The 18408-nt window shown below is 46.8% G+C and overlaps 2 protein-coding genes across 6 annotated transcripts; both read left to right on the top strand.

Moving 5' to 3' along the window:
- The first annotated feature begins 32 nt into the window (after positions 1-32).
- Positions 33-3445, top strand: TMEM265 (transmembrane protein 265). The gene is made up of 3 exons (NM_001304280.1): positions 33-531; positions 1594-1764; positions 3025-3445. The coding sequence occupies exons 2-3, from the start codon at positions 1597-1599 to the stop codon at positions 3184-3186; spliced, it is 330 nt and encodes a 109-aa protein (NP_001291209.1). The 5' UTR covers positions 33-531; positions 1594-1596; the 3' UTR covers positions 3187-3445.
- On the top strand, positions 1626-18373 carry PHKG2 (phosphorylase kinase catalytic subunit gamma 2). Of its 5 annotated transcripts, none has more exons than XM_070231904.1 (11): positions 1626-1764; positions 7859-8087; positions 8485-8597; positions 13414-13589; positions 13867-13921; positions 15010-15075; positions 15158-15321; positions 17159-17249; positions 17348-17501; positions 17574-17699; positions 17800-18373. In XM_070231904.1, the coding sequence occupies exons 3-11, from the start codon at positions 8503-8505 to the stop codon at positions 18091-18093; spliced, it is 1221 nt and encodes a 406-aa protein (XP_070088005.1). In that variant the 5' UTR covers positions 1626-1764; positions 7859-8087; positions 8485-8502; the 3' UTR covers positions 18094-18373. The 5 variants fall into 5 exon arrangements, with proteins under 5 accessions (XP_070088005.1, XP_023511388.1, XP_070088007.1 ...); XM_023655620.2 differs by having other exon boundaries at positions 1636-1764; positions 7862-8087; XM_070231906.1 differs by lacking the exon at positions 1626-1764 and adding an exon at positions 7368-7468 and having other exon boundaries at positions 7862-8087.
- The last annotated feature ends 35 nt before the right edge of the window (positions 18374-18408 follow it).

Here is an 18408-nt window from a genome sequence, read left to right as displayed (position 1 = left end):
GCATCATTTTTCTCCTGTCTCTTGCTGTTGCCAAGACCCTGGTACCTGATCTCTAACCCAGAAATATGTATCTTTGAGGCACAAATCTCAACCCAAGGAGAGGGAAGATTGGCAAGTCCTCTTAGGGTGCCTTTCCCTAAAGTTTCAGTTTTAAGTCCCTCAGACTCGTACTTTTCCTGTCTTCCTTTCTATTCTCTTAGTTCTCTGACTTTGTCTCAGAGCTCTCTGATGCCTCAAGACTTTTCCCCGCTGTTAGCCCTCTTGCTCAGGCGCTTTCATTCCTTTTCCAGAAGGCAGATATCCTACCTCCAGTTGCTCCATCCTTTCCCCTTCCTTGTTTTCCTCCATCTAGCCAAACTGGTTTGAGTCAGCCACACCCCTTCCGAGCTCCTGGGGCTCTTCAGGTGGTGGCTGACCACCCAACCCCACCCCTGGGCTTGGCCTGGAGCCCTGACTCAGCTCCATCTCCACCCAAGCCAAAGCAAACCTGAGGCAGGAGCGAAAACTGAGTCCTTCAAGGCCTATAGCCAGGTAAGAGCCCCTGTTTTTTTTACATTTTCTTTGATCTCAGCTCCCTGGATCCTCTTGTTGTGTTGTGTTCCCCTGATAAATGTATCTGTTTACTTAGCATATGAGTTCTTTGCTCATACTCACTCTGGCAGCTTTGTGGCACATACCATTCTTTGCTGCTTATCTTGCCTCTTTTTCGCCATTTCTGTCCTTTGTTACTTGTGTTCAGACAAGTGCAAATGGTTCTGTTTTGTCTACAATGTAGGAGATTGGTTGGAAATGAGGCTGGAAAGGTGGTTTCATGCCAGAACTCAGAGGACTTGAGAAATAGGGAGATGAGAAATGATTAAGTAGAGCATCATTATGCAGATTTCCATGTGGGCTATGAGGTCATTTGGACTCGGTATTAATCTGATTTTGTTGTGTGGCCTGGGCTAAAAAGAAGAGAGGAGGTGGCAGGGAGTCAGCTTAGCAAAGGAGGTCCCAATTTGGGGAGGTAAACCTTGTTTTTCTGATGTTCAGTTTTCCTCAGCTATCAAGAGAGCTTAGATGGGTACTTTTCCCCTCCTTTCTCCCATCTCCAGAACCATGTTTTCAGATGAAATGGTTGCTTTGCTTACAGTGGGGTACAGGGCCATTCTCTGACCCCTCAATATTTAGGGGCAGCCTCTGAGGAACTCCAGGGAGTTTTAGGGCCCTTTGAAATACAGTTTAAAATCACTGACTTGGATAATCTCAGATTCCTAGCAGCTTTTGAGATTCTGTGCTGCTCTCCTGCTTCTCAGCATGCACCTGTTATTTTGCTTTTCCTCACTTGTCAAAACAGTAAGTAATACAGATAATGCTATGTTCACACTGGCTTGCCTTTAAAGACTCAGAATCTTAGGCTGAGGGAAAAGGATTACAGCCACACATTTCCTCTCTTGGTTCATGAGTCACTAGAGGAATTCCCCAGTAAGGCAGCGTTCCTGAGAGTTGGGCTGGGCCACGAGGTTATGATCAGAGAGAGGGGTAGAGTCTGAGAAAGCCAGGCCAAGGGCTCAGTTGCTGGGCTTACAAGTACCTTGACTGTATCGCCCACAGGTGATGGAGGACGAGGAGAAGGCAGTGGACATCTTGGTGAGCACCACGGAAGCTGCTCATTCTCCATCCCCTATCCGCTGCTGCTGGCTCCGCCTCCGCTACTTGGCAGCTACTAGCATTATCTGTGGCTGCTCTTGCTTGGGAGTCGTGGCCCTTGTGTTTGCCATCAAGGTGAGGAATGCAATTCCTATGGGAGCCAGGGGAGGTGGGTGTAGTAAGGCAATGGTTTCATATATTTGATCTAGCTACCTTGATGAAACAGTTACTAAGTACTTGCCAGAGCTTGGCTCTGGGCCTGGTGCTAGAAATAAGAATAAGACAGTTCCTGCCATCTAAAGGCCCACAGTCTAATGAAAGAAATGGCTGTGAAAATGGACAATTATTAATGGAACTCAGCTCATCAATACTATGATAGAGGAAGCATAGGGTTTTCTAGGAGCTAGGAAGAATATATGTGTGGTTACATATGTTTGTATAGCAGAGTAGGTAACAGGAAAGGCAACAAGAAAGTAACCTTAAAAGATGAGTGAATAAGGGTGAAAGGACATTTCCAGGTAAAGGGAGCGGTGTATACAAAGGCCTGGGCTACTAATTCAGCATGACTGGACCAGTGAGGAATAGTGAGAGATGATGTCAGAGGGCTTAGATTCCCAAGGGCCTCCAGTGCTGTGCTTAGGAGTTTTAACTTTATCTTGAAAGTACTGGGGAGCCATTTAAGGGTTTTTGTAGAGGAGAGTGACGTGGTCAGATTTGTGTTTCAGTAAGATTCGTTCTCCAGGCCTACATGGAGGACGAATTGGGAGGGGCAAGACTCGAGGCATCTGAACAGAGATTAGAGCAATCTGTAGGAGTCTGGAAGAAGCTATGGGGTTTTTGAGAGGACCTCACCATTTTAAAACACCTAACAGAAACTCACATGTACCTTTTGAAAGGCCACACAGGCTAACTTAAACTTCCTGCTGGAATTTTCTCAACCCAAGTTTTATTTTAACAATCAGAAACTGTATTCCTATTGTCATAAGAATTTCTGAGATTCATTAGGGCAAAATCATAAGAATCCTTAATAATAAAAAAGATGAGGCCCATTGGGCTAATGAGAATGGGGTATTGTTTCGGCATGAGTAAAATACTCCAAGATAGCTCAGTTTCTTGCCAAGAATTCCAAATTCTGAATGAATCTGGGATGAGTAGAAAAGGATGGGGAATAGAAAGATTGAAAAGTACTTTCCCAATGGCCACCCTGAAAAGTAGGCAGAGCCAAGTGGGTACCTTTCTTTGCAGGTGAGGCATGAGAGATAGAAACTGGAAAGGGAGGTATAGGGTTTGGGTGTGAGGTTTTAAGCTGTGACAAGGATGGAGGATTGGAGTTGGGCAGTGGGCACTTTGGGGCAGAAGCAGGGGGAGAACCTAACCAAAAACCTGCCCCCACAGGCTGAAGAGCGGCATAAGGCAGGCCGGTCCGAGGAAGCAGTGCACTGGGGGGCCCGGGCCCAGAGGTTCATCCTGGCCAGCTTTGCTGTCTGGCTTGCTGTCCTCGTTCTGGGCCCCCTGCTTCTGTGGCTGCTCTCCTACACCATCGCCCAGGCTGAGTGACCCTGGGTGGCCTCTGCTGAGAGTCAGCCGAGACCTCCTGGATCCTGCAATGCGGTATTGCTAGGGTCCGGTACCAGCACTGGTCCTTCTGGCTGGAAGGATGGTGCCCCTCTCAAAGGGCTTTGGAGGAGCTCTTCTAGCCCTTTCTAAAAGGAGGCAGCAGCTGAGACTGATGAGGGGAGGTCAGCCTGCTCTGTTCTTTCAGTGCCCACCATCCCCTATTCCCTGCAACCTACCCTGTCCAAGGGGCCTCTACCCAGAGGTGGGGTTGAAGACCAGGCCTGGTTTTATTAGAATTTGTTTTGTAATAAAAACCTTTTTTAGTGGTGAAAAGCTCCTGTCTAGTTGTTCTTCCCCTGCTGTTTCCTGGGCCCTTGGTGAGAGCCAGACTGGACATCTGATGATGGCAAAAGTCTGCATCTCCCTTTACCTCCAAGAGAAGGAAAGGATTTTTTTTTTTTTTTTTCATTCTTCTGACAGTTTTCCTTCTTGGAAAGACCCCAGCTTCTCCCTTACATATCAACAGAGACCCTGAGGCCAGGGAGGAAGAGTAGTAGCAGCAGCTACTATTCATTGAGTGCCTGCTGTATTCCAGGCTATGTTCTAACCACTTTATATTTCTTAACTCCTCAGTACTCACAGTCAGTCAGTAGTAGATAGCATTGTTTTCATTTTATAGTTGAGGAAACAGGCACAGATTACCCAAGGTCACACAGCTAGTAAGTGGCAGAGCTGGAATTGAACCCAGACAGTTTGGTTTCAGAGTTGAGAAAAGAGCGAAAGGGTTGGATCAGAGCAACCCACCACTCTATATGTGGAGATTTGTATGATTATAATGAATTTCCATATCCTTTATCTTGGGCCTCATGATATTATTTTAAACATTTTTTTTAAAGATTTTACTTTTCCTTTTTCTCCCCAAACCACTTCTGGTACATAGTCGTATATTTTTAGTTGTGGGTCCTTCTAGTTGTGGCATGTGGGGTGCCACCTCAGCATGGCTTAGATGAGCAGTGCCATGTCTGCGCCCAGGATCTGAACCGGCAAAACCCTGGGCTGCTGAAGCAGAGCACGCGAACTTAACCACTTGGCCACGGGGCCGGCCCCTTAAACATTTTTTAAATTGTGAAGTATTTCACACATACAGGGAAATAACCAAAACAAGTACACAGGTTAATAAGTTAACACAAAGCAAACATCTGAAAAATCACCATTCAGTCAAGAAATCGAATATTGCCAGCACTCCAAAGCCTCCTTTATACCCCTCCCAATCACTATTCCTCACTTTTTCCCACAGGTAACTACCATACTGACTCCTAACAATGATGCAGTTTAATTTTGCCTGCATTTGAACATTATATAAATGGAATCATATGTATTCTTTTTATGTCTGGTTTCTTTTACTTAACATGGTGAGATTCATCAATATTTGGTGTAGCTGTAGTTTTCATTACTGTATAATATTTCATTATATGAAAACATTACAATTTATTCATTTTCTGTTGGTGGACTTTTTGGATGTTTCCACTTTGGGGATACTATGACTCATGCTGCTGTGGACTTTATTGTATGTGTCTCTTGGAATACATGTGGCCTGCGAATGGAATTTTTTGGTTATTTCACCACAATTCAGAGACCAGCAGAACACCTAGAGGAATTAGAGTTGTTGCACACTGAAGAGAGAAGATTAAAGGGGAAGGAGAGGCACATAATGGTTTTCTTCAGTGTTCCAAAGTGCTCCAGGAAGAAAAAGTGAAGAGAACCCATTCTTGGTCCCAGAGGTTAGAATTACAACAATGGGTAGAAGCCATACATAGGGCACTGGTTCTCAACCTTGGTTTCACAACGGAACCACTTGGGCAGCCCTAAGAAGTACTTCTGCCTGGACTTTACCCCTAAAGATGCTGATTTAATTGGTGTGAGGTGCTGCCAGAGCATCAGGATAACACACAGTAGAGAGATTTTTACGGAAACCTTAAAAAAAAGCTAATATTTGATTAATCAGCTTCAGTTTCTATACTGGAAGAGAAACTGACTAAATGAGGTCTTGCTATTGTTAACTATTTTGAAAAAATTTCAAACCTACAGAACAATAAAAGAATAGTACAATGAACTCATGTATACTCTTCACCTAGATTTATAATTTTTAACATTTTAAAATAATTTTTAACATTTCACCACATTTACTTTATATCTTTCTAAATATACATATTGTTATTGCTGAACCATTTAAGGTAAGTTTAAGGCCCTTCATCCCTAAATACTTCATGATCTATCTCCTAAGAACAATGATATTCTCACATAACTACACTACAATTATACAATTCTGAGAAGTTAACATCAATACCATATTATCCTCTAATATATAGGCCATATTCAAATTTGCTAGTTGTCCTAATAATGTCTTTTATAGCAATTTCTTTTCTGCTTTAGGGTCCAGTGTGAGAACACTCATTGCATTTAGTTGTTGTATCTGCTTAGTCTCCTTCAATTTTCAGTTTGTCTTCATCCTTTCTTTTTTGTCTCTCATGACTCCCCCCCCCCCCCCCGCCCTGAGGAAGAGTCAGTCTGAGCTAACATGTGTTACCAATCTTCCTCTTTTTTGCTGAGGAAGATTCTCCCTGTGCTAACATCTGTCGCCAATCTTCCTCTTTTTGTTTGTGAGCTGCCACCACAGCATGGCCACTGACGAGTGGTGTAGGTCTGCACCTGGGAACTGAACCTGGGCTGCTGAAGCGGAGTGCCAAACTTAACCACTAGGCCACCAGGGCTGGCCCTGTCTTGCAGGACATTTTTGAGGCGAGGCCAGTTCATAGTTTGGGTTCTTATGATTGGATTCAGGTTATGCATTTTTGGCAGAAATACTGCATAAGTTGTGTGTCCTCAGTATGTCACATCAAAAGGCATATGATCTCAATTTGCCCTCTTAGTGGTGATGGTAACATCGGCAACTTGGTTAAGGTAGTGTCTATCAGATTTCTGCAAAGTAAAGATACCTTTTTCCTTTGTCATTAAAAAGTAATCTGTAATTAATATCCTGTTGCCCAGCAAATTTTCACCAATAATTTTAAGGCCTCTTTTACCCAAGTCAGTTGTTATGTGGCTTACAAAATACTGATGTTTTGCCTTTATCATTCTTTCTACTTTTATTAGTTGGCATTCTACTCTGAAGAAGGTCTTTTTCTCCAATTTATTTACAATTTTTGCTGTTAGTATGGTCTCAGATTGTTTTTTAGTTCAATTTGTTATATCCATTACTGTCATTATCCTTCATAAAATGTTTTGAGGTATAATACAGTAAAGTGCACAGATCATACGTGTGCAGCTTGGTGAATGTTTTTACTTAAACACACTCGTATAATCACCACCTGGGTGAATAGAACATTTCTAGCACATCAGAAGGTTCCCTCATGGCCCTCTCGGTCTCCCTAATTTTGACCCGTGGAAACCCCTTCAAACTGGTTTTTGTGTCCTGATAAGTCCTCATCTTTCTTCACTTACTTTCTGGCACAAATTTATTCTAGGCTCATCTTGTACTTTCTCTGCTCCAGCTGGGAATTGGCCGTTTCTCCCAAGGAGCCCTGGTTCCTTTTATTGGGGACTATTACTTTGAAATCAGTATCTAGACACTAGTTGTGCTCATTCTACTGGGAGGTTATTGCTAGAAAATGCCTAATCTTATCTATTTTAAATGCAATTTTTAAAATGATACCTCCAATTTCAATCAGTCATAAGGTTCTTTCTCTCCTTTCCCTATTCCAAATTCCATATTCCCACAAAAAGAACCTTGGCTGCCAACTACATCAATATGTTTATTCACTTACCCAATTTCAGAATAACTATCCCATTATCCTACCAAACAAGTTCAAGATTTCTTTGTGATTATTTTGTCTTTAGGTTGATGGTATAAAGTCAAAGGACTCAGTTAAAGTTACTTGGATTCGTCTTTCTCTTATATGGTTATCTCAAAGTGACATTTCTAAGATAGTTGTTAGAAGATTAAATGAATTCATTCTGTACCTCTTTCGCGGGAACATAATCTCTACAAGGCTAGGGACTTTTTTTTCCCTATTGTTGTTAGTCTTGCGCTTAGACACTCAACAAGTGTTTGTTGAATGAGTAAATGAATGCCAGGGTCGAACTGTGCACTGAAAAGGCTTATGAAGTAAGTCGCTCCTGATAGAATCTTACAACTGGTAGACTTAGAACGGAGGGTGATACTCCCCAAGGCCTTTGGGAGGAGATAGCAGAAGACTGGGAAAATGTATGCTCACCTCAGATGGTGAGCACTAGGGCTTGGGGGGTATTCAAGAGGAGTCGGGGCAAGCCACAGGACAAGGAAGCCTCTTCTGGCTGACGGGCCATGGCTCGTCTAAGTCCGCACTAACTGTCCCGCCTAGTGGGTCAAGCTGCGTGTTCCGAACGTTTTAAGGGCTGGAGTCTGCCCCTCAAGGCAGGTGCTTTGGACCAGGCTGCTCATATTAAAAGCCGAATTCAGATTGGGATGCTGGGAGGAGACTGAGGGGCCGTGCCCAAACCCGGGAATCAGAAGAGCAGGGAGTCCTGCGTCTCCGCCACCCAGCGATCACGCTTCCCGATAAACAACTTCCGGGTCCCGTCCCAGGCCCCCCAACCACACTAGTCAACAAGCTCTGCCCTCTGCTGTCCCTAGCAGATGCCGTGTGCTGACTGGCCGCATCTGGAGCTCCGCCTTAGCGTCGCAGACTCGGGTAACTCGGAGCTCCAATGCCGGTTCCAACTTCGAGACTCTCGGCTTCTTATTGGAGTACCAATTTCCAATCCGAAGAGTTTTTGAACCCCAGTCTTCAGGCGGCGCCAGCCATTGGCAGACAGGATGGGGGCGGGGCCTGAGGTCGTTGCCGGCGCCGCGCGAGAATAAGGTAAGGGACTAGAGGCGAAACCCGCGACCGAACGGCCTCGCGTCGACCCTGGCTTCTCTCTCCGCCCCGACGGGTGAGCCTCCGCTAGACCCCGCGCCCCGTCCCAGGGTCCGCCCAAGTGCGCCTGCGCAGCAACAGCCGCCTGCCCGTGTGCCTCTTCCCTTCTTCCTTCACGCTTCCCGCCCCCCCCCCGCCCCGTCCCCTTCCCTGCCACCCTCCCGCCCCCCAGGCCCTTTCGCCGAGTCTCCTTAGTCCCAGTCCTTCCCCCACCCCATCCCCATCCCCCAGGATCCTGGCGCCCCAACCGCAAGGACTGCGCCTCCGCGAGCCGCGATGTGCGTCCTTTCAGAGCCCGTGGGCTTCCCTGCCCTCACTGCCCTCCGTTTCCTCCACACAGGCCCCCACCTCCTTCAGGATGACGCTGGACGTGGGGCCGGAAGATGAGTTGCCTGACTGGGCCGCAGCCAAGGAGTTTTACCAGAAGTATGACCCTAAGGACGTCATTGGCAGGTGAGGCCACTGCCAGGGAAACGGAGATCCAGAGAGGTCGGGTCCTAGCCAGGATACACAGTTCCATCTGAGAGCTGGATAGTTCTAAATGGGAAGGGTCGGTGGTTAGTGGAGGAACATTGATGACTAGACTCTTATTTTGGGTCATCCCCATTTTTACACAGATTTATTCACTTACGTGTTCAGCAAACATCGTTGAAGCACCTACACGTGTGCCAGACACAAAGCTAAACACGTAGAGGGTAGAAAAGATGTTTATTGCCTTGGAGGTTCTCCAAGTGAAGTGACTAAAAGAAACGCATGAACATTCAAAAAAGTATCGGGCTGTGTAAAAAGTGCTATAGAGGCTCAGAAAATCATAGCTTCCCAGAAGAGGTGGTATTTGAGTCTTGAAGGATGAGTAAGAAGTTCAGCATAGGGAGAATAGAAGGAATGCCTCAGCTGTCCAGGCAGTGGCAGATACATTTACTCATCAAAGGTACAGTGTGCTGGGTGCACTGTGCTAGGCACCGGGGGTACAAGACCCACAAGGTTTCTGTTTTCCTGAAGTTTGTATTTTAGTGGTAGAAACAGACAGTAAACATGTAAACAAGGTAAAGCTCAACACAAGTGCTAGGGAGAAAATAGGTGATGGAACAAGAGTAATTAATGGAACTGAGACTTGAAGGATGAGAATGAACAGGTCAGGAACTGAGGAAGGATATATTAGGGGCAGAGGGAACAGCAAGAGCAAAGGCGTAAGGCAGGAAACGACCTATTCCAGCCATAGCTAGAGGATCATAGTGGCTTGAATGTGTAAGGGTGGGAAGAGGTGGAGGAAATGAAGTTGGAGATGTAAATAGAGGTTAGAGTATGTAGAGGCTTAGGCCATGATAAGGAATTTAAGTTGTATTCTAGTGAAACTGGTGGTCTTAAACAGGGTAGTAACATGATCTGATTTACATTTCTGATTTGTGGGCTAGGAACTTAACCTTTCTGTGCATCAGTTTCTCCATTGTAAATTGGGAATAAAAATAGATCCTACCTTGTAGGTTGCTGTGAGAATGGAAAGAGTTAATATGATTCTCTTAGAACACTTCCTGGCACATGGTAAGTGCTCAATACGGGTGTGTTACTACATTTAAAAAAAGATCATTCGACTCTTGTGTAAAGAATGGATTTTGAGAGAGGCAAGAATGGAAGCATAGAGGCCTAATTCATTCAGGTTAGAGATGTTGATGGTTTAGAGTGGTGGTGGTAGAGAGAGAGAGAACTGGATCGATTTAGATGATAGTTTGAAGGGAGACTTGATACAGTTTCCTGAAGGTTTGGATATGGACCATGAGGGAAAGGAAGGAAAACAAGATTAAGTTCTGATGTTTGGATTTGAGTGCTTGAGTAGCCTTTACTGAAATGAAGAAGACTGAGGGAGGATCAGGTTGGGGATGGGGGGCGCGGGGCAGGCAGCAAGCAAGTCAAGAATTCCATTTTGGAGATGTTAAGTTTGAGGTACCCAACTGGAGCTGTCAAGTGGGTATAAAAGTCTGGAACTCAAGGGAGAGAGCTGGGCTAGAGCTATAAATTTGAGCAGCAGTGGCATATAGATAGTTAGGGAGAGAATATAGACAGAGAAGTGAAGGGGGCCTAGACTCAGGCCCTGGGGCATGTCACCATTAAGGTGTTAGAGAAGGAAGAGACAGCCATGGAGACTAAGGAGCTGCCATCTGTGAATTAGAAAGAAAAACACAAGAAGAATGTGCTTCTGGAAGGTTGGCACGGTCTGCTGCAACAAATCTGCTAAGGCTGGGAAAGCAGTCAGGGGTGTGACCATTAGATTTGTTCAGACTCCTTTTAGATATCACATGGAGATGTCAAAAAGGCAGTTGGAATCAGGAATTCTGGAGAGAAAGCAACACCTGAGACAGTGTAACAGGAGTCATTTGCACATAGTTGGCATTTACAACCCCTGGGCCTGGATGGAGGTCACAGGGAGAGAGAGTATTGGGAAGTGGAGAGAGCTGAGATCCAAGTCCTGAGATGCTGTGGGATTTCGGGACTAGATAAGGGCTCACCAGGGACCCTAAGAACCCTTACGGAAGAACAGTGGTTCCACTGCCGAGGGCCACAGAAAGGCCAGTTTTGGAGAAGGCAGATCAGAGGGTAGGGTCCTTATCTCATTCTGTGATTACTGTGGTAGCATCTTCCCTTGTCTCGCTCGTCTGTCTTTTTCCTGCACAGTACATTACCTGCACGCTCCCACTAAATTATTTTTCCCAGAGTACCAGTTTCTTGTGTCAAGGCCTGAAGCTTTAAAGATTTTTTTTTTTAATTTTTCCTTTTTCTCCTCAAAGACCCCCGGTACACACTTGCATATTTTTAGTCGTGGGTCCTTCTAGTTGTGGCATGTGGGATGCCACCTCAGCATGGCTTGATGAGCAGTGCCATGTCCACGCCCAGGATTCGAACCGGGGAAACCCTGGGCCATGAAGCAGAGCACACGAACTTAACCACTCACCCACAGGGCTGGCCCCTAGGCCTGAAGCTTTAAAAGAGCTTGGCACATTCTGGAATTTGGTGATAAGTTGTGTGTCACTGAAACAAAAATTGAATAGCAGGGTTATAGCCAGAGATGAGGCTGAAAAAAGACCATTTGGTGAAGGCCTTGAATGATAGGTGAAGAAATTGAGATTTGATTTTTATCCTGTAGGTAATAGGGATGCAGTATGGAAAGAAAACAAAAATTTTGAGTGCATTCCAGTTAACTGTAAGGTTGAAAGTATTAGGTGTCATTTAAAAGTAGACATTTGCTCTAGGGGACCTACTGAGGAATGAGGGAGCACTTAGAACTTAGTAGAGAATTTAAGCTGGAAGTTTTTAAGCAGTGAATGACATGATGGGCACTGTTTTAAGAAGCTAATTCTAGAAGCAGTGTATTGGATGGGTTGCAGTGACTGAGATTGGCAGCAGGGAGATCAGTGAGGAGGCTATTGTGGTTGTGGGAGTGGAGTAGTAGGAAACACATTTGAGAGGTATGAAGAATGGACTGGACTGGTAGGATGTGGTGGATTGTGAAGGAGAGGGAGAAACCAAAAATGGTACCAAGGTTTCTAGTTTGGGAGTCTGATTGAGTGGCATTGCCATTAATTGAGGTTGAGAATATAGATTGCGGAGCTAGTTTCAGGGGAAGAAGAGATGTTCAGTGGTTATGATGAATGTGAGATGTCTTTAGGAACCTCAGGAAATGATTTTCAGTAAGACATGTTGGCCGGACACTTAAGAGAGACATCTGAGCATGAAGTTTGAAGTTATGGAGGTGGATAAGATTACTGAGGGAGAGTGTATATAGCCTGAGAACAGGGCCAAAGGTGGAATCCTGGGGAAGTCTTAACATTTAAGGGGTGGTCAGAGAACAATGTACTGGGGTGTATCAGTAGAAAGAATTTGGACTTTGAGTCCAAAGACCTGGGTTTCCCACATAGATAGTCATGATACATAGTAGGAAGGCTTAACTGAGAGTGAATGCTCTTACAGGTAAAATGCTGTGGGACGCCAGAGAAGGGAGTGGCCCCTTCCTACTGGAGAATAAACAAAGAACTGGTGGAGGTAGCATTTACTTTGGGCCTTAAAGCAAGAATTCTTTGCTGGATGGCTTCAAAGGGTCTTTGAACCCCCTGAAATTGTAAAATGTTGTATGCATGTGGCAGAGGTCTCCTGCTTGCAACAGATTCTCAGGTTTGTTAAAAGATGAGTAATAATTAGACCAGGGGCCTCAAACTGAAATGCCCTTAGTGGTTGGGCAGGAAATTAAAATTGAGAAGTGGCCAAAAGTAGGACAGTAGGAAGTGGTGAGTATCGTGGCAGTTGGAGGGTTCAGATTTGTAAAGAACAATGCACTGACCAAAATGTAACACATCTGTGGGCTGTGTTTGGCCAGAGGGTCAATAGTTTGCATCCCTTGATTGAACCAGAGATGTGGGCTACAGGCATTCCAGAGGGCAAAGAGGCCTCAAGGGCACAGCAGTAAGGTTATGTGAAAGGCAGCCAGGAAACCAGCCTACAAAATGTTGTGTGAAGCCAGATCCGGAAGAGATTTGCACCTTAGCTTGACCTTACTTGTAGGGTCATATAGAGTTGGTGACAGAGTCCAAGCAAGGAAATCCCTGTCTAGGCCTTTCTCTTTATGATGCCAAGTGGGCTTTCCCATGTTTACTTCATTAATGTCTTTCAACATCCCTTCAGGATTTTTTTGGCCACATTTCAGAGCTGGCAAAGTGGAAGCCCAGAGACCTTATGTCAGTGGGTCACTTGGAGGTTAATTAGTGGCAAATTTGGCGACTATATCAAGGTCTCCTAATTCTCAACTTTGGTCTTTCAGCCAACGGCTCAGTATTTATTTGGAGCCTTCTACACTTGAGGTATTGTAAGAGAATTTGGGAATTTGGGTGGGGTAATTAGGAAAGCGTGAGTAAATATGCAGAGAGCCTTAGATCACTTCTGCCCACATTCTCCTTGTGGGGTTCCAGGGCAAGGAACAGGTTCTGGGACTCAATGTGGAAAAGACTTGGCTAGGCTTATCTATGGAGGAGGTGGCAGAAACTGGATTTGAATCCTGACCCCTCCCTGCCTTCCCTGTGAGCTTTGTGTTGCACCTTGCTAGATACCCAGGTTGCTTGCTGAGGTTACTGTGAAGCTACTGTAGGCCAGGGTAAGCTCCTTGGAAGGTTGCCTCATTGTCCAGATGGGCCTGGCACAGTGGGTATAAGGATCCTGAGGCTCCACTCTGCATAGAAATGAGAGAGCAGGAGGCCCTGACTCATGTGTTTTCTAACTCTGGCAGAGGAGTGAGCTCTGTGGTCCGCCGTTGTGTTCATCGAGCTACTGGCCATGAGTTTGCAGTGAAGATCATGGAGGTGACAGCTGAGCGACTGAGTCCTGAGCAGCTGGAGGAGGTGCGAGAAGCCACGCGGCGAGAGACGCACATCCTTCGTCAGGTCGCCGGCCACCCCCACATCAGTGAGGCTGCATTCCCTGCTCCTTTTAGCTGACAGCCACCTCCTGCTGGCCCTGCCCACAGCCCATTTCCCCCAACACTGCCTCTGCGACTCTGCTCCCTTCCTCCTGGCTCTGCTCCACCTCAAAGTGTGGTCAGCCTTTGGTAGGAGGCAGTAACTTACCGCCTCCTTTGGTTTTCCTTCCTTCCCAGTAACAGCCCACTGCTGTCTTAGGGTGGAAAGCCCCTTTAATATGCATCTGCTCTTTTCCATCTCTGACTTTCTGCCTCTTTCCCCAGTCACTCTCATCGATTCCTATGAGTCTTCTAGCTTCATGTTCCTGGTGTTTGACCTGTGAGTATCACCCTGCCCCGATCTGAGAAGACTCCTGCTCACCTCCCTGCATGGCCCCAGCCTTACACCACAGTGGGCTGAAGACCACCTTGCTCACACCTTCCTCTGCTCCAGCTAGGGCCTGCCTGCTAGCCCATGGCTCTGACCCCTCTCACTAGGTGCCCTGATTGAGACAAGTTCTTCAAGAGTAATAGTGACCAGCCAAATACAAAGGGTTTTCGTGACCCAAGGGGTCATTGTCCCAGTTCCCTATGGTTATAAGTTTAACAGGGAAGAAAAGGCTGTTTAAGAGGGAGTGTTCATCCACAAGCTGACCACTTATAACAGATTTTCACTCACCAGTCTCCCATTGTTGAACACCCTATACATGGGTGTCTGTCTCTGCCCATCAATTTTTTTTCTGGTCAGTCTGAACCTGAATGCCATATGTTATACAATAGAATACAAACCAGTTGCAAAGGAACTTCAAAGGAGAATGGGTCAAATACTGAATATTTAAGAGAGGTCCTTGGAAAAAATTCACAAAGTGAATACAGAAATGACCCTCTGCAAAAGTCAGAGAGGAGGGAGGGAGTGTCTGTTACACCATCACACAACTTTGCAGAACAATCATACTCCCTAAAACAACGTGTTATTTCAAGGATTGACTCAGAGTTGCAATCATAACCTCACTTTTTAAAGGCAAGATAAAATAAGCAAAATTCAAAATAAAGTCCTATGCAACTTTTTTGGCCACTATTAACTGCGAAATTTTGGCCCATAGTCTAAGTAGATTCACTTAAAAAGGGCTTTTTTGAGTAGTTATTCTCAGAAAACAAGGACCTCCTGTAAGAAGGCACTTATTCTTGCTAAACTAGCCCCCCTCATGGTACAATGCAGATATTTCAACTACTGAGCCAATCCACTGGGCAAAACTGCCTCTGGCATCCAGTTCACTCTTGGAGTGCTCTGTCTTGAGACCCTTTAGTTTGTCTACAGAGGAATCTCTCTTTACTGGCCTCTTCCATGGTATTTTCTGTGAGCACTGGCTTATTTTCTCAGCCCCTACTGTGAGGTGCACCTACCTCCCAACCCCTCCTATCCCTTAGGATGCGGAAGGGAGAGCTGTTTGACTATCTCACAGAGAAGGTGGCCCTCTCAGAAAAGGAAACCAGGTAATGGCTGAGCCTGCAGCCCTGGGGTGAGTAGGGAGTGGGGCTGGGCAGGGAGAAGCAGAGAAGACTGCGCCTTCCCCAGGTCCATCATGAGGTCTCTGCTGGAAGCAGTGCGCTTTCTCCATGCCAACAACATTGTGCACCGAGACCTGAAGCCTGAGAATATTCTCCTAGATGACAATATGCAGATCCGACTTTCAGATTTTGGGTTCTCCTGCCACTTGGAACCTGGCGAGAAGCTTCGAGGTGAGGGGACTTGGTGCCCTAAGAGGCTTGGGAGGGAAGGAGACACAGGCCTGAGGCTGGTTGGCTCTGTCTGAGAACTGAGTCCCAGGTACCATGGAAAGGGGAGAAGTCAGTGAGCACTTGCCAAGTACCCTCTGGGTACAAAGCCTTGTGTGCAATTTAGAGTAGGCTTCCTGACCTGGAGAGGATGGCGACAGACAAACAAGCAGTTAGTGGCACACAGCAGGCAAAGAGCCATGCTGGGGAAGCCAGGAGAAAGGAGCGAGCACCTGATTTAACCAGGGGAATCCACAGAGGAGGGGGCTCCAGGGCCTTGGGAATTGGGCTTGTCCCAGGAGGAAAAAGAGGGAGTGGGGGGGATAGCAGGGCTCAGCTGCATGTTTGGGGTCTGGCAGAGAGAGGACCACAGAAAGGACTTACGTGCTATGAGGAGCCTGATGTGGCTAGACAGCACTTCTCACCTGGTGTCCTGGGACTCAGGCTCACCCAATGTTAATACCTTTGTCATGGCAGAAATATTTCTAGTGCAAATTGAAAACTAAACAAAGTTCAACTGTCGGACTCCTCAGAGCCTTTAATATGCTACTTTGTATTTACTAATAGCTAACATTTACTAGGCACTTACTATGAGCTAGCCATCACACTGAGTCTTTACATGGCTTATTTCTCTCAGATCCTTTCAACAGCTCTTTGAGATAGATAGTATTTCTGTGTCCATTTTATAGATGGGCTTAAAGAGGTGGGGTGACTTGCCCAAGGTCATGTAGCTGGGCATTCTGACTCCAGAACTCATGCTCTCAACCTGTGGACTTACACATCTTGTGGATGCTGTGTTTTGTTTCCCTTTGGGCTTCCACATACACTTTTCCCCATTCTGGAATCATCTTTGCCTCTGCCCACTCCACCCTTTCCCATGGCTTAGGTAATTCAAGTTTCACTTTAAAGCTCCAAGTCACATTAGATCCCCTGCTTTTTGTTATTTACTCCCTTTATGACACGTGTCTTACTCTATTTAATTTCTCGTTTGCTTTCTGGTAGACAAGTGAGCTTGGTAAGGGCACATCTAATTCACCACTGTGTCTAGTACACAGTAGGCATTCAATAAATAACTTGCTGTAGGAATGAATTTCCCAAGAGTCATTTTCAATTCAGGCATGTTAAGATCGCCTGGGGAAGTGTGCCATGGAACACAGTTGTTTGGGAACTGCTGGGATGGAAGAATCGGTGCCTGAAGTGGCAGAAGAAACTAAAAATAGAGGCTTGGATCAAGTCATGGAGGGCTCTGTGCTGTAGGAATCTAGACTTGATCCTGAGGCCACAATCGGGAGCCAGGAAATGGTTTTAAACAAGGGACTTAGTATGTGCTTTAAGAAATCCCATATTCCCACTCATTCCTCTTGGTTTGAGTGGCGGTTCCACTGACCAGAGTAGAGATTATAGGAGGAGGAATAGATTTTGGGCAGAAAGGAATGCAGAAAAGATTTATGTTTTTGTCTTCCATGTGAGTTATGTATGTGAAAATGTTGTAACAAGTTGTGTGAGGAGTGGGTAGGTTGGCTTGGCTGGAGGGTTGGAGAAGGCAAATGATAATAGTTGGGTAGGCTCTTGAAGTCAATCCAAAAATCAGGTTTCCCCAGGAAGGCCACCAGGAGCCTTGGTGGGTATTTGAGTTGTTCAGCAGGGCTAGGGGCTGGTACTGAGACTCAGCCAAGGGCAGGAAGGAGCAGAAGGGGAACCCTTGTGGCCCTGGCAGTGTTGAGGCTCTAGCAGGGGTCTGGTGTTAAGGGTCCTCAAGGGGGCTGGTGGCATCCCATCAATCTCAGCCCTCTCTCCCCAGAGTTGTGTGGGACCCCAGGGTATCTAGCACCAGAGATCCTTAAATGCTCCATGGATGAAACTCACCCAGGCTACGGCAAGGAGGTCGACCTGTGAGTTTCTGGTCTCCCCATGCCCTCCTCCTTTGTGTGCTGTCCTTCAATGCATTTGCCCATTTCCTAGTCCTGCCTGACTCTGGTCTCTTTCCCAGCTGGGCCTGTGGGGTGATCTTGTTCACACTCCTGGCGGGCTCACCACCATTCTGGCACCGACGCCAGATCCTGATGTTACGCATGATCATGGAGGGCCAGTACCAGTTTAGTTCACCCGAGTGGGACGACCGTTCAGACACCGTCAAAGACCTGGTGAGCTGGGGCCATGAGCAGACAAGGAGGGAGGCCCAAGGGCTGCCCCTCACAATCTGGGGTTTGCCCTAGATCTCGAGGCTGCTGCAGGTGGATCCTGAGGAGCGTCTGACAGCTGAGCAAGCCCTCCAGCACCCCTTCTTTGAGCGTTGTGAAGGCAGCCAACCCTGGAACCTCACCCCCCGCCAGCGGTTCCGGGTAAGCCTGACAGCATCAGGGTCTGGGCCCGCTCCTCTGTTTCATGATCTTTTTCCTGTAGTGGATGCTCCACTGGAGCTCATACTGCCCCCCTTCCCAGGTGGCAGTGTGGACAGTGCTGGCTGCTGGACGAGTGGCCTTAAGCACCCAGCGTGTACGGCTGCTGACCAAAAGTGCACTGTTGAGGGACCCTTACGCACTGCGGCCAGTGCGGCGTCTCATTGACAGCTGTGCCTTCCGGCTCTATGGGCACTGGGTGAAGAAGGGTGAGCAGCAGAACCGAGCAGCCCTCTTCCAGCACCAGCCGCCTGGGTCTTTTCCCATCATGGGCCCTGAAGAGGAGGGGGACTCCGCTACTATCACCGAGGATGAGGCCACGCTCATGCTGGGCTAGCATCTCAGCCCTGGAGGATCCCAGAAAGCAAGACTCTGCAGGAGCAGGATTTTTATCATTCTAGTCTCTCTAGGCTCTGGCCTCAGGCCCCCCTCCCCAGCCAGGCCCATCATTGATCATACTACCATATGGACCAGTCCTGTACACCTCCCCCCGCTGGCCAGGGCTTTTCAGTCAGAGTTGAGGTGGAAAGGAGCCACTCAGAATGCCACGCCTGGCCTTGTCAGGGCTGCCTGTGCTGTATATGCAATAAAATCTGCTACATGCCAGGGAGAGCCAATGCCCTGTGTCTGGTGTCTGGCTTCAGCAGGGAAT

The sequence above is a fragment of the Equus caballus genome, chromosome 13, assembly GCF_041296265.1.
Source record: "Equus caballus isolate H_3958 breed thoroughbred chromosome 13, TB-T2T, whole genome shotgun sequence".
NCBI lineage: Eukaryota > Metazoa > Chordata > Mammalia > Perissodactyla > Equidae > Equus > Equus caballus.
The sequence above is the reverse complement of the archived record's forward strand: the minus strand, read 5'-3'. Positions and strand labels throughout refer to the sequence as shown.

What these genes read in the sequence shown, in the direction of transcription:
- PHKG2 (XM_070231904.1), top strand. Translation starts at nt 8,503, where the DNA reads ATGACGCTGGACGTGGGGCCGGAAGATGAGTTGCCTGACTGGGCCGCA. An exon ending in CTCTCAGAAAAGGAAACCAG is followed by an intron (nt 15,076 to 15,157) that starts GTAATGGCTGAG and finishes CGCCTTCCCCAG; the next exon opens with GTCCATCATGAGGTCTCTGC. An exon ending in ACCTGGCGAGAAGCTTCGAG is followed by an intron (nt 15,322 to 17,158) that starts GTGAGGGGACTT and finishes CTCTCTCCCCAG; the next exon opens with AGTTGTGTGGGACCCCAGGG.
- TMEM265 (NM_001304280.1), top strand. Translation starts at nt 1,597, where the DNA reads ATGGAGGACGAGGAGAAGGCAGTGGACATCTTGGTGAGCACCACGGAA. An exon ending in CCCTTGTGTTTGCCATCAAG is followed by an intron (nt 1,765 to 3,024) that starts GTGAGGAATGCA and finishes CTGCCCCCACAG; the next exon opens with GCTGAAGAGCGGCATAAGGC.